Raw genomic sequence first — 15,446 nt, forward strand, 5'->3', positions numbered from 1 at the left:
GTTGAAAGAAATGCAATAAGAAATCTTAATATGGGCCCCTGGTTAGCTCACCTGGTAGAGCGGGCGCCCATATCTAAAGGTTTACTCCTTGACGCAGCGGCCGCAGGTTCGACTCCGACCTGTAGCCCTTTGCTGCAGGTCATTCCCCTTCTCTCTCCCCTTTCATGTCTAAGCTGTCCTATCCAAATAAAGTCCTAAAAATGCCCCAAAAATGATCTTTTAATATGGATAAATATTCTCCACCGCAACCAAGTCATTACAGGATATTACAGGATAACATGCAGTTATGTCTTGCCTAAATATGATCAGTTGTAAGTGACCTGCCCATGCTTGTAGTCTGGTGTGTATCCCCTCTGTTTAACATAATCTGATTATTCTTTTATACAGTAGAGCAGCAGTAACTGCATTACAGTAGCTTACCCCACCAAGCAAATGCTAATGAATCTGCATATTTGGGTTGATTTGGGTGACCTGAATTCAGTTGTCTGGAAGCCTTGTCTCCTTGTTCTGGGACAGTATTTGTTGCTTTGTCAGCAACAGATTTAGTCCGTTATTTTGGGTTATTTTTTACTGACCTTGTGTTTATCTTTATTTATTTAAAGATACATCAATAGTTTTTTTTTCTGGGATGTAGAGATAATTCGCCACTGCTTTCCTGTTTTAAAAAGTACCAGTAGAAAGTCCCAAACTGAACAGTCAAGGCAAAGTAAATATGTAAGCCCATGTTTTTCACTCAAACAGAGTTGGATTGTAGTGGACTGTGGGAATAAAGCTTGTGTACTTGTGCAGGGAGAATGTATTCAGCCTTGTTGTAAAGGTTTTCATTTTGCTCAGGGAAGCAGTCTAAGGGAACAGACTGGAAAGTGTTGTGAATAGAGGACCAGCCATCTGTCACAATGGCAATAAGAAGATTTCTACTTTCCCTCCCTTTTGACTTATGAAATCTAGTTTTCACGCACTGAAAATAAAAGCAAAAGAATTTTCCAGCTGACTGTGCTGTTGCTGCTGATGCAGATTATTCCCTAAAGTCTTTGATCTCCTCTTGATTCATTGGTGATGCATAACTCCAGTGCTGCTGAAGCTGTACAGACTTTTAAAGGCCCTCAAGACCTATTTTCTCAATCATCTTTGTGGGAGCGATGTCAAAGTTTAAACAATTTTAGTTGGTGGTAATCAAAAAGATTAATTGAGAAAATGATCTGCAGATTACTTCATTATGAAAACAATAGCACATGCAGACCTAGGAGAAATACTTCTGTAAGCAAGTTTTCAGGTTTTATGTTTTTAAGGTAGAGTGCTCTTAATGACAGGTGGTTTGCATCCATCTGCAGTTGAAAAGAGAAAAGTGTTAAAACATTTAAACTAACTAGATGTAAGTGGAAAAAGAAGTTTATTTTAGCCAGTGCATAATGCAACATGTCTCTGCATTCCACTATCAAATTGAAAATCTTCAAAATTGTGCTCCACTGGAAAATGGTGAAAAGCCACAGTGAACAGTCCGTTCTCTGTGGTGGACAAAGAAGAGGAAATGAATATAGCAGTCGCAGGCCTCAGGTTCCTCCTGATGGTTTTAGCACAAGATATTGTTTATCATTTGGCTGCTCGCTATTCATTTGTCCTTGGTTATAAAAAGTTAGCACAGTATCCTGACAGACATCATATGATATCACCGGGTTAGTTGTCAGTGGATATTTAAATCTGTATATAATTGTTTTGTCCTTCTAAGAATTATCTGCGTCACTTGTGTGTTTGGATGGACAAATGGTTGATATTCATATCATATTCATGTCTTTGTAAATGTTATTCAATGGCAGTTTTATTGTGCAATATGTGTTTACATTGATTCATCATTATATCTGTCTAACTATGGTCTAGACAACTAAACACACACACACACACACACACACACACACACACACACACACACACACACACACACACACAAACTGTTTCCTCCCTCTTGTAGGCACATACTACATAACTGTCTTGTCTGATCTTTCTGTCTTCTCCTCCCCCTAGCTTGAGGATTTTATAATTCTCTCCAGAGGAAGAGCGTCGCATCTTGTGAGGAGCCACAGGTCAGAAACTCTACTCCTCTCCCTCCCTCCCCCCTTTTATGCTGTGCAGACCGATACCGAGCTGCTCACGGGCCTGCATGCTTCAACACGAATGCTGCATGCTTCTCCAACCCCTCCCCACCTTAGGGCTTTTCTCCTTTTTTTCATTCCCCCTGCATGACCACACCGGGGCAATCCACCTATGATTTGATTCTGCTTGGCTTTGGTGCTAGTGAAGAAAAAACCTTTGCAATGATACTTTTACTTTTTACCAATCATTTTGTCCTTTGCTTTCACCACGTGATTTGGTTTTCCTTCCCTCTTTAAGTTGAGATCCTCTTTGTTCATATCTGCTTTGACGCAAGCTGATGGCCTATGTCTTCTTTAGATCTTATGATGTTCCTAGTGACATACATGGTGTTCACATGCGCAGCTTTCTGCACTCAGTGGCCTTTTAGGCAGGAAGCTTTGCTCTACAATTGACCGTTCACTAAACCACTCCCCCAAAAAGTGATTGGTCCAATCATAGCTTAGCAACTGTATTTAAGCACAGCAGATCTGTCCATCTTTGAATTGCTCCAAATGCTGAAGCAGTGCAAATGGGGCTCTAAACTCAAGTGTCAAATCGCCTTTTCAAAAACAAGAACATGTGCAGAAGTGTAAGTTATGGATTTAACAGTGTGTATGTCTACAATATTAGCATTTCTGGCTAACCTAAGGAGTGTATCTTTAACCAACTACGTTACTTATTACATTACAAAAAGCCCTGCTAAGGAGCAACATGTTGACTGAATGAGAGCAAAGTTGCTGACGATAACAATAGGAGCTCCGTCCTGCTCTTTATTCGGTTTGGGGAAGTTTACACGCCTGCAACTAAATAACTCGTTACCCAAGATAGCCTTATGTTTACTAAAAGGTATATATTGCTTAATCCTCAACCTCAAAGCCTTTTCTCTTGTAAAAGAGAAATGTTTCGTTGTAAAATAAAGGCAGGATTTAAAGGGGTGATAGAATGATTATATAGGGTATTTTACACTGTTCCTTAAGGTCTCCTAATAGGGTATGTAACATTGGTTGGGCTGAAAATTGCCCGAATGCTATTTTATTAGGCCCTTAACTACCCTGTGAATATGGCTCTATTTGGAACAAGAGCTTTTCTTCCAAATATGGTATGCTCATTAATATTCCGAATGAGCTACGTGCTGATTGGTTTGAGCAAACTACATAGAAACACATGGGAGACTCTCATATTTCAGACACTGCAAAGTTATACATTGTTTATCGGGCTATTCCATTACAAAATTCACTTCTGAAACTTTTTATGCGAGAAATCAACTATGTAAAGCTCAAATATGGGCCGCTTTACGAAAATGGATGGCTAATTGCAACTTTTGTCCGACTGTGTGTCGGAGTTCAGCGCCGGTGCTGCCTGTGTTGCTGCCTCGCCGCCCGGCCTGCCTTCCTTCACAGACCCCGGCCTGCTATGAGGTACTTGGAGCTGGCAGCCCACTGCACTCCATACCCACGCAAAGTCACCGTTTCTTGGGCTAATGACAACCACATGCCCCTGCCCTGACAGAGCTCCAGGGCTTGCAACTCCCCTCTTCCTGCTAGCTAAATGCCCGGTGTATGTGAGTGAGAGCGCGGTCAGCGAGCTTGTTACGCCAGCAATCTCTTACCACAGATTTCAGTTAATCTTTTAATGTGTGTAATTAGAATGTGTTGAGTTATTTAAACAAACGATTGGGGAAATAAACGCCGCTTGTCCGCGAGTCCCTTTTGTCTTCTTCTTATAGTCCGTAGAAAGTCCGTAGCCTTTCCTCATTAGCAACACCGCTGTTCAGGAGAAGACTGCAACTAGTGTCGCGACCACCAGCGCGGGTATAAATAGTCACGGCGATTCCATGACGTCACATTTGCCAGCTGGGCTGTGGCTACTGTATAACGCCCTTAAGGGAGGCAGGGCTAAGCGAAGGCTCAGCTGATGCCAACCCTTATCTCCCAGTGATCAGTACTAGATGGTTTTGGTGCCAGTTGCCCATTGTTGTTATTATTATGCAATTGTAATAATGCTGGTTATCTCCAACACTAGGCAACCACACCAAAACCACACCCAAACATCTAAATTGATAAATGGCACTGCAGGTAATGATATTGGGGTGAACTGTCCCTTTTAAGTGACCTAATCTACTTAAATGCCTTAAATTATTTTCATTACCACAAGGACGGAAGTGTGCCCTAAATTGGCCTGCCAGATCACATGAAAAACCTTTTGATATGTGTTTTAAAGTGTCCGGCTTGGCTTTGTGCTGTTCATCCCTCCCTCTGCTGCGCTGAAACTGTGAAATTAGTGTTTTATCTCCTGGTATGCCAAGTTCAAGAGGACACACTGTTAGTGTTGTGACAGCCTGTGTGTGTGATAGGGTGAGTTTTCACACAGCACTCCAGAGGAGGTTTTTGTCTCTGCCGGGCCAAAATTACCACCATGAAATCAGTGCCCGCTGAGAGAAAAGAAGAAGAGAAAGGAGTCCTCCTTAAAGGCAGAAAGGAGAGGAGGAAAATATAGCAGGGTTTTTAGATGTTTACAACCCTTCAAATGTCCCCTGACTGGTGGGAAAGCTTAGTAACTTTCATTTGAAAGACTTTCTTTATCTCATCATACTCTTTCACCAACGCACCAAAACATCAGTTAAATGTTTGAAATGTGACGAAAGTCAAACATATCACATATATTCATATTCCACATCATGTGACTCGAACCCCAGAACTAGAGATTTATTACACTCCGGGAGCTGAAGTCACCTGCCCTTGGCTATTGCTGTTTAAAAACTTCTACCAATGTGATCACCATTCACTAACTTGGGACCGCAAGGCTTTCAGCTGGGGACCACAAGACCTTCAGCTGGGCTTTTGCAGCTTCCCAAAATAGTCCCACATTATACGCCCCAAGGCCTGGCTGGCATCACAGTAGCCTCAAGGAAACTACATCAAGTGAAAGGTTTATGACTTTACTGTGAGCTGTGGCTTCCATGTCACCCCAGGCTATAAAATGTACCAGTATTCACCCCAAGATAAGTTTTTTTTCAGTGAAGCAGTGTCACCAATGTGCTCTCCTCTAGCTTAGTTTTGGAAGTTTGGGTTGTCTTCCTCCAGAAAATGAAAAATCCATTTACTATTGTGTGTGCATTATTAGTAATATTGACAGTTTGCAACAAATACATTATTCTTATATTTAATAATGCCTTAATGGCTTCAGGAAACGGCTTACGTGGCTGTCTGTTTGTATCAAGATGATGACATGAAAGGCAGCTATTTTCTGGGTGATGCTCAAAACTTAAGTTCCTTTTTACTGTTATTTTTGCCAATGCAAATGTCAATAGTAAAACTCCACTTTTTTCTCCTTTTTAACTAAAAGAAAAAGCACATGGTCAAAATGTTTTCATGTTAGACTACAAAGGCACATTCAGTACTTGGAAGGGGAACACCACGCAGCAGTCCTTGTTCCTCTAGTTAGCTTACTTCACTACTGCCTGTATTTTATATAGGGACGTTTTTCAGATCTTTCAGCGCCATGTGACTCGAGCAAAGGGCGTGTTGTTTTTAAGCGCTTGCCATCGGCAGACTAAATATACCCTTTACTGGACCTGACCCCTCATTTGCCTTTGCTGTGGCCACTTTAAGTCGACATGCTAGCTCAGCAGGGGCCCTACAACTAGTAATTATATAGAAGGGTTTCCATTTAACATCCCCTGTGTAGTGTTGCCTTCACACAAGCTCTTTTCCTCAATAGACATTTGGGTTGTCATTGATGGTTTACCTATATCTTAATTTTACCTACTTCATTTCAGTATATCCAGAGGTAGTTTCTGTGTCCAGCCTGCACCATAAATGAGCATGTGCCCCTTGTCATCATTCAGCCTTAAATGTAGATGTGAATTAATGAGTCTAGTGGATAATGCTGTTAATCCTTGATCTGGCTTTTTAAAAGTTTTCCTCCCATCTGTCATCCAGTGAGCTCACCATGGATAATGTACAATGACATGGCATGACATGGCTGCATCAGCTGTCGCAGTTTTCAGATGATTTTCTCTGTATGAACAGTCCCATGTGCAGTTCAGGTCTGTCAGCTGTTCACTGGCTTTCAGATGACTTTGTGTTAACATGATGTGGCTTTGACACGGTGGCTTTGCACCTCACGACTGAAGGCTGATGTCTATCTTAAGTGAATTCCAGATGGTTTGGTCGTGGACCACAGCTGCAGGCTGAACTGGTGCATGTTGATTTATCCAGACAGCTTGAGAAATTAAGCAAATAAGACTTGAAAGTAAGAGGAACTTCCCCAATTTTACTCATCCTAGTTGTAAATAGCCTGATGTCACTTGGTGTCGTTTGGGACTGAAGATTACAGGTTTGAAAACAAACAAATCTGGGTTTGTGGAGGAAAGTGAGGTTACCAGACCCCTGTAGCCCGCTCTTCATCTCCGTTTGAGGCTAGCAGCTCAAGGATACATTAGCTGCTACTGGTGTAACTGTTTGCGCTTGAGTTGCATTGTGAGTAATGTAGGCACCAAGTTTTGACAAGGAAGAAGAAAGTGTTGAATAAAAAAACATATCATCTCTGGTTCTGCTGTATTGATTTTGATCTCCATCATGAGTCAGACAACGGCTGTATTCAAAACTACCTACTACATCCTACCAATGGACACCGTATGAAAACTGGTCAATCGATTAATTTTTGCAGTATGTTAGGCCAGGCTTTACCGGTTTTCGTTTTTGGAAAACAAAAGTATTGTCCGTTCTAGCGCTTTGCATTGTGGGACACAGTAGGCGATGTAGACTGGTCTGATGCATACTAAAGATGTTTTTTTAAATCTGTACGACATTCCAGTATTTTTGGCATACTGCAGATTTTAGCTTTTGTTTGCATACTACATACTTTATGCTACGTTTTGGCAAAATCAGGGCCAGATCTACGTACATTTGCGAATGTAGCATTATCAGCGTCATGGTCAACCCGCAGAAAGTGCACGCTGTGATACTTCAGTTTACGTCGTATTTACCAAATCAAAAGTTAATTGGGTAATCGTCACCTTTCTCCACCCACTATACCGTAAATTGCGCTGTAGCAAATCTGTACTGGTGCTATGATATGGCTGAGTGCAGACTGCGATATTCCCACTGCTGATGCTATGACTGTTTAAAATGATCCTGATGCCAATATTTGTAATGTAGCGAGGAGTTTAATAACTGCTGGAATGTAATGTGAACGCTGAATTGGAGATTCAATGTCATCTTTGATTTCTTCCAGTAACTTTAATATTGCATGGCTGCTTGATCTGTAACGCTTAATGAATTTGTGTTCACGCCACTGAAAAAGTGTGATCCTTGTGGCAAAAATCTTTTCAGCTTGGCCTATCTTCGACTTGCTCGGATTACTGCTGCCATTTCCCCAGGAGGCATATATGAGGAAACGCCTGCTTTTAAGAGGCAGAGAATTTCCCCTGCAGAATAGAGGCGCGGTCTTAGTGGCAGTCTTTGTAAATACTGCGGAATACATAATTAAGCGCACTTGAACCCGAGACACACCGGGCCGATAATTGGACGTTGGACATTCTGGCGAGGTCAGTGACTCGAGTCTGTTCGGTGTGTCCCGTGCCGTCGTCCGTCTGAGGAGCTGTCGGCCTTCATTTGGCCGACCTGACATGTTCAGTCGGAGGCAGGGCAGTCGGGACTCACCCGGAAATGGCGAGCGGAATGAGCGGACTAGAGTCTCTCGAAATCTGACGAAAATCTTTTAAATCTTTGTTGAGCTGAAATGAAGACAGATTCAGAAACTGAATGGCCTATTTCTCGCTTAAAATGTTTTCAGAAATATGTTTCAGTGAACTATTTTAGTACAATATGAGATCGTATTCTGAACGAGCCGCCATGATAGTCTGCCTTTTGAATTTCTGGAGAAAACAAACCCATGTGACGCATTTGTCCTATCAGCTGCCGGTTTTCATTTCTTGGGCAACAATACAGAGTAGCGCCGCCTGCTACTATGGAGACGTATTACGTTTCTCAAGTCGGTGTCGCCTCAGTGTGTTCAGTGTGTTCAGAGGCAGATAAATCTAGCCCTCAGTACGTACTGCTAGAAGGGGGATTCCAAAACAGCCAATGTTATAGGAGCACAAAAACTGGAGACAGGCTGTAGCCCTGACCATCAGATGGAAGTGTAATAGTTAGCTGAAGTTGTAATAGCAGTAGCTTAGTACTGTAGTGAGAGACAGTAAAGCCTCAGTTGTCAACCCGAAATGTCCAAAATATTTCATCAGCCTGTGGGGAGAAACAACCCAAAACTCTGGTGCAGCTGGCAGTATTTTAAGAAGGGGTCTTGGTCCCTGTCTGGTCTTATAAGAGGGATTTCAAGCCCCCAGTTGGCATTATCGTGTACACATATGAGCATGCTTGAGTCTCTGCCACATCTATAGCCAAACTCCATTAATCTGCAAATGACATTGGAGCAGACATCTGTCCCCATCAGTGTGTCATTCTCTGCGGTCTTAGTATTTTATTTCAAGTGAAGGCTTTCTCGCTCACTCACTTTTTCATAAGGCCCGGCTCCAAATAACCCACAATATATCCTTGGAGAATACAAGAGCAAACACTACAGTAGTGCCGTTGTAGGAAGAAGCACCAACAGTACTTTGAGACACCAAAAAAATATATATATTCTGCAAATAAGCAGATTTATTTATTTATTTTTTATATATCGGTTTTTCCTGGACATACACTGGCCACAATTTCTTTCTTTTTTAACAAATGTGACCTGCGCTTTCATCTAGATCTTGATTAAAAATGTCCAGCTATATCCACTGACAGTCACGTGATCATTACATTCCTACCAGTTATGATGTCCAATTATGTGACGGGTTTATTAGAAATCCTTCAGCTAAGCACCCTCATTAGCATACGTTGTCAGTGCTGTTTCATCACCATTCCAACAGCTGGCTGGGTACTGTCGTACAGATGGTCCTGTTGATTAAGTCAGTTATTTAGTCTACCCTCTGTGATATAAATGACCTGCGATGGTTACAGGTTAAACAATTCCCTCTCCTAAGTGCTGAATTTACAATAGTTTAAAACCTTTGCAGGGAGGTGTGAAGCAGCATCTTGACAACCGCAGAAGTTGTTTTCACTAGGAGGAATGTGAGCAACTAAGAGCAAAGATTAGTGCGCAGCGCCGCATGGAAATGTCATTCTGTACTGCCAAAAGAGACATTCTTTCCACAAAATGAACTACTTAAAGCACATTTCCCATTACACACTTTGTTTGTGCGTGGTTAGGACCGTTAGTATTATAGCAGAAGATGGAGCTGAGAAGAAAATGAGTAGCAGCCTCTTGGCTTGCTGCAGCAAAAGGAAGAAGAGCAACTCTGTGCATTGATGCTGATGAGTACATGGAAAAGAGAGCCAGTGAGGGGAAAAGAAGCGAGGGGTTGGAGTTGTTGGCAGGCACTGAATGTCCAACTACTTCACATCACCCTCCATCACACTCTGCATCTCTGCTCACAGGATGTGGAGCTTCTTTTCTGCACTCTCTGCATTGGAAATAAGGTGGCAAGTGGTGAAGCCGCTATCCTAACATTTCATCAGAGAATTTATCCTTGAGTCACATACGGTTGGTTCAGTTGATACAGCTTCATTCCACTTTAACTATTTCCCTATAAGCACTTTTCATTTTTACTATTTTAACAGAATGGCAATCAGCACCAATAAAATCAAATGACTTAATTAATTCATGTTCAGACCGACTTGAGCCCTGCATTCATTTTCGTGAAGCCATGCAGGGGTGGGTTTATACAACACAGGAGAACTGTCAGCTTGTCCTCCTTAATATTTCCTGCACCTGCTTGGAATTAAAAGTTTTAGCTTACTCCAAAATGGTCCGTAATCATCTTCACCACAGTTCTCACTGTTGACTTTCTGTGCCGCCTCAACATTTTGCTGAGCATTTTAAGTGTGTTTTTCTTTAGGATTTCTCCTTTTCTTAGAATCCTGCAGATACATGTTGTACACCTATTACAAAACCTATTAGATACCAGTCTATCTTTTTTATAATTTTGTCTTGTGAAGCACTTTGTTTGAAAAAGTGCTATATAAATAGTTATTATTATTATTATTATTATTATTATTATTATTATTATTATTATTATTATTATTGGACAAGGCCACTGCTCTGCCTTGAGTAAGAAGTGCAAACAAACTTTTAAAGTTTAAATGTTAGTTTCCTTTAAAACTGGCTATATATTTGTTTTTGTACAGAAATTACTTATTAGGGAAGACTAGTTGTAGTGGGTTGCCTTGGTAATTCATTGTCATTGTGGTTATGCTTAATTAGCTAACAGTGTGTACCGAAAGGAAAAACGAGTGCGTAGCTGCAAACCCCCCCACCCAGCTGTTAAATCTGGTTATACTGTGATTTATTCTGATGACCATCCTCAATTAAAATGAAATGGTTGGCACACCCCTAATGATTTGTGTTGCATAAAGTCATTAAACCACTTTCCAGATCAACTTTTCTCTCTTACTCTCATACTCTCTAACACATTCAGTTCTTGTGCACAGATAGGCAGAGCTCCAGTTTCCCCCCTCTTTGTGCCCTGTCCTCGGTGGGCAGCCTGCCAATGTCTGTGCCCAGTTAACAGCACAGTGCTGGGAACCCCAAGGCCCCAAGCAGGTGTCAACCTCCCTGCTCAGCCAAAGGAGCTGAGCGAGGAACACAAAGGGCTCAAAGAGACCTGCCAGCATGGTCACCGTCTTAAATATCCCAGGCTAGTGTGGCCACTCCTCTAAATCTCTCAGCAGTATAGGGTAGCTGCCAGTTTGCTCTTTCTGCTACTGTAACACTGACTCTGAAAGGGGTTTGAAGCTTTTTTTTTTAAGCTTTGCCCTTAATGGGTCTCAGTGTGGTAAGATTGATAGAGGGATGAATCTAGTTTGAGGCTTTTATTTATGCAGCGTGCAGCTATAGGAAAGAAGCCAAAAACGGAGAGAAATTTAGTCCGTCTGGGGTTTTCATCATGGATTCAGTATTGTTATCTCCTCTATTCACACTGTGCCTACGTCACTCCCTTTCTTTCTCCCTGTCTCTGTTTAACAGTTTCTCCTGCCGTCATCAGACAGTTTATGGATCATCTTTTATGGGATGCTTCCAGACCTAGATCTCATGGGCTTGTGTGATCTTTGAAAACACTGGCTCGGCTCAGGGCTAAGCTGTCCTGGCATTTAGATTGGCGAGACTGTAAAAGAACTGGATGAGAGGGAGAAGTGATGCTTTTCTCTCTCCTTCGTTCTCTGTCCTCCCTCCCTTCTCTCTCTCTCTCTCTCTCTCTCTCTCTCTCTCTCTCTCTCTCTCTCTCTCTCTCTCTCTCTCTCTCTGTCTCTCTCTCTCTCTCTCTGTCTCTCTCTGTCTCTCTCTGTCTGTTCATTGTTGCCCACTCTGCAGTGATGATGTGGATGTGATTGGGGCATGGGGGTGGAGTGGAGGCTACCCTCATCTTCAGCAAACAATAGGTCCTTGTGTGTTTGACCTGCTCTTTAGCAGAGTGGAGTCCATGGCTCGGGCTGTAGCCGGGATGGAAACCCTCACAAAAACTCCTGGTGTTAGGAGGGTCATACCTCTGGGGTAATTTATTCTTATTTACAACCATATCAATAATGAATTATCGTTCTCTCCCTTTTTCTCTAGCTGTGGTGGCCCTCATTGATTGTCTGTCTGAATGTTCTGTGCTACATGATATATATCCCCCTTGGCTAACTGATTACTAACCTATATTTGAGTAGGATGAGCCACAATGGTGCCACTAGGTCACCAAAAAGTGTTTGACAATGATTTATTTTTCTTGTAGTCGTATAGTTTGTTCTGTAATTTTGGTTAGAAAATCTTAAATGAGGACAAATGACCTAATTTAAAAAAGAAAAAAAACACTTTACATTTTCCTTGTAAGATCCTATCTTTTATGTCAATTCTATTCACTAGGTCTTCCTTCAGCCACTTTAAATGAATACCGTTCTTTCAGTAGCTTGAATGCTTAAATCCATATTACTGTAATATGATAGAGAGATGAGTGAGACTGCCTGTTGGTTTCTGTGAGAGAAAACTTTTGTTATCTAAATCCTCATCTTACAAGACATCCGATAACCTTTTATCCCCTTCTTTGTCTCGCCGGCCCACCCATTTTGCGGAGGTGTGCTGCAGGTATTTAAGCTGCTTTTGAGCACGTTGTAGAAAACCAGAATAACCTGATCTGTGCCAGATCACTTTACCTTCCTCAGAGAACTGCATGCAGCTGACTGACCAGAGTGTCCTGGCCTTCAGAGTTGTCTCCGATATTATAAAAAATAACTTCAGTTGTGTTAAACAAGAGAAAAGTCAGGGTACAAAGCTGCAGTTGTGCTGACACGTCCCATGCTGCCCCTTTCACATGATTGGATCAAGAGACAGGAAGCACTTGAGTCTTACAATTGAATGATCTCAGTTAATCACTTTATGAGTTAATACCATTTCATTGTTGATAATATTGACAAAGCAAAAGAAGGTAATTGTTCTGTCCATGTTAGAACGAATTTGGTTGATGGCCATGAAAATTGACCTAAAGATTATTTTTCATGTGCCCTGCATTGCAGTAAATTTGGCAAACCTTGCATGTATTGCAAGCAGGATTGAGAACAGATTTAGAGATTTATTTTAATATTTTATTTAAGCTTTAAAGCATGAGCTCTCCAGCTTTTCTGCTGACCTGAAACAGGCGACTTGAAATGTTTTTTTCAACCAGAGAATATCACCATTTTAGATAAAAATTAGTGACTGAAAGTACAAAAATATTAGCTATAGTGACTGAATCTTCTATATTTGAAATGCATCACTTCCAAAATAAAATGCACAGCATTTCAAGATAAAGTCATGTACTCGTCCTAAATTTTTATTGTGACAACAGTGACATTGTTTTGTATTTTATAACATGTCATGATTGATCCGCTGAAACGCTTCCTCAAATGGCACAGAGCAGCATAATGGAGTCCTTATCGCACGCATCCTGACGTGAATGTACCAGGAGAGAGCTGTTGAAAGGCAAAAAGATCACAATGCTTCACAAATTGGATCAATGGAAAACGACACCCGCTTCTGATAAGAGCTGATGGCTACCAGGAATGCTGTCATCATCGTCATTGTCGTCATCATCACCCGAGGCAAACGGATACACCTATTACTATGTCTCAACAATAGTGCAGCGCAGAATAATACGTTTTCAAAAAAGTGATTTTCTCCCGAGGTGGCAAGTTGTTGCATAATAACGTGTGTGTGTCTGTGTGTCTTTCTGCCACTGTAAGTTGTGTTAGTTCCTCACTGCCCCTGTCTGATTCTTCATTCAAATGGGACTTCACACCCATCTGTTTTCCTGCTTTATTTAACATTTCTGAAATGTTAAAGTTCCAAAAGCAACCAGTCATTTATTTGAGAGCATTTATGTGAACACTGTAATGAAAGGATGGAAATTGGAAGTCTGTTTCTGAACTCTAGCGAAGAGTTTACTTTATTTTTTTGTGGTGTGTTAAACAATAAGGAGAAAGGACATGAGTAGCATTTGTTCCTCATTTCAGCAAACGGTTGTCATCACCAATTGACTTAATATTTGCAGCTCTAGTGTCAGAACTTTTAATTTTTTACATGTCTTCACATGAAAATATCTGTTTCACAAATGAAATATGAATTTCACACATGCTTTTATTGTGGGTTTTTTTATTGTGCAGTTTCTATCCCAAATATCTTTTTTCCATTGATTTTATTCAAATGCGTGTGACATGCTTTACTAACCTCCTAAGTGATACTAAAGAGGATGAATCTGTCCTGCCAGCTTTCAGTATGAAGGAAGTTGATTTGATGCCGGCCCCCTTTTAGTGTCTGTGCTGCGTGATAACATCAGCCTGTGAGGAACTTGTTTATTTCTACATCTGTGTAAAAGAGGTCAGGTTTGACTGTTTTGCTTTTACTTTTTTGCCTTGCAGAGGAAACTTCACAGTTCCGAAGTTATCGGAGTCTAATATGGGATTTGGCGTGCTGGGAGTGTTTCTGGGGCTGCTCCTAGAGGTCTCCACCCATGGACCCCACGCTGTGCCTCGAACCTCTTGGAGACACCAAGGTAAGCCTTGGGGAGTCATTCAGTATTTCTGGGAGATCTGTTAATTGACTGAAAGATAAATTTGTTTAAGGTTTTCACTATTCATTAGGTAAAAATGCCAAACATTTGCTAATAATGGCACACGTGATCCTATACTACTACTAATATTAATACATAAAATACAATAAAGATTTTGGCTCTGGTAACTGAATTGCCGTTTGTTATTCTTTTGCTTCTCTTTTTTATATTTAATATATTAGTTATTATTAAAGGTTTGTATATTTCTGTGTCCTTTTTACAGTAAACCCCATCCTCAGAAATCTAAACCATTTCTGGTAAATGTTCTTTTGAAACCCCTGGGCTGATTTAAATTGAAACCATGCTTGAGTGACTGAGAGTTTACAGGCGCTCAGTTTAAGGAAGTCCTACTTGTTAGTCTGACTTGGTATTTATGAGCATACACAATCTTAAAACAAGAAACAGGAGCCACTAACTTAAAGTTCAGTTGCTCCACTAGCAATGCAACTGTACTGAGCCTTCATTAGATAGATAGATAGATAGATAGATAGATAGATAGATAGATAGAACTCTTTCAACTTAAGTTTCACAATAGATAGTTAGGGGACTGTTTTCTCAGACTAACCTCAGTCTTTCCACAGGTCTCAAGTTAGAGCGTTGAGGCGTCCGGTGGAAGTGCTGTTTGCACACTGCCATTTACATGAATGGCTCCAGTAACTCTGTGAGAACCAGCGCAGCTCACCCCTTAACAAAGTTTTCTCCGCTCACTGTGGCACAGTCACTGTTTCAGTCAATCAGTGAGGGTATTTGCTTTCATCATTGTGGTGTTTATGTCCAGGCACCTGCAACCCGAACCTACTTGCACCTGGCACAACCAAAGCCTGCCAGACACAGGCGCTCCGCTGGGTTTGCCATCAATCCCAACACTCAGTATAACAAGAGACCCACTCACTCGGAGAGGCAGAAACGTGTCTCAAACATCTACGTTTGAGGATTCAGCCTCTAAAGTTGTGTTTCGGTGTCTTTTATTCACAGGCTGTCACATCTGTCACCTTTTTGTTGACATTGTTGATATTTACCTGACATTGTTGATATTTACCTGTTTACTCCAAATTAACTTAAACCTGCATTAACAGTTTTTCGGCCTCTTGGGGGCAAGCTGTAAACCCATCACTGACATATTATTAGCTAATAAAGTTGTTATGAG

At 41.3% G+C, this 15,446-nt stretch overlaps 1 protein-coding gene across 6 annotated transcripts in view; it reads left to right on the forward strand.

The window, feature by feature from the left end:
- sema4d (sema domain, immunoglobulin domain (Ig), transmembrane domain (TM) and short cytoplasmic domain, (semaphorin) 4D) overlaps positions 1-15,446 on the forward strand; it is a 41,107-nt gene that overhangs the window by 12,765 nt on the left and 12,896 nt on the right. For 2 of the 6 annotated variants that reach the window (XM_039778860.1, XM_039778861.1), the window contains exons 3-4: positions 2,020-2,078; positions 14,109-14,242. In XM_039778860.1, coding sequence (XP_039634794.1) covers positions 14,146-14,242 — 97 coding nt within the window. In that variant the 5' untranslated portion in view covers positions 2,020-2,078; positions 14,109-14,145. Of the gene's footprint in view, positions 1-2,019; positions 2,079-11,561; positions 11,728-14,108; positions 14,243-15,446 lie in introns of those variants that run through there. The other 4 variants (XM_039778856.1, XM_039778858.1, XM_039778855.1 and 1 more) reach the window with 3 other exon arrangements.

The sequence above is a fragment of the Perca fluviatilis genome, chromosome 17, assembly GCF_010015445.1.
Source record: "Perca fluviatilis chromosome 17, GENO_Pfluv_1.0, whole genome shotgun sequence".
Taxonomy (NCBI): domain Eukaryota; kingdom Metazoa; phylum Chordata; class Actinopteri; order Perciformes; family Percidae; genus Perca; species Perca fluviatilis.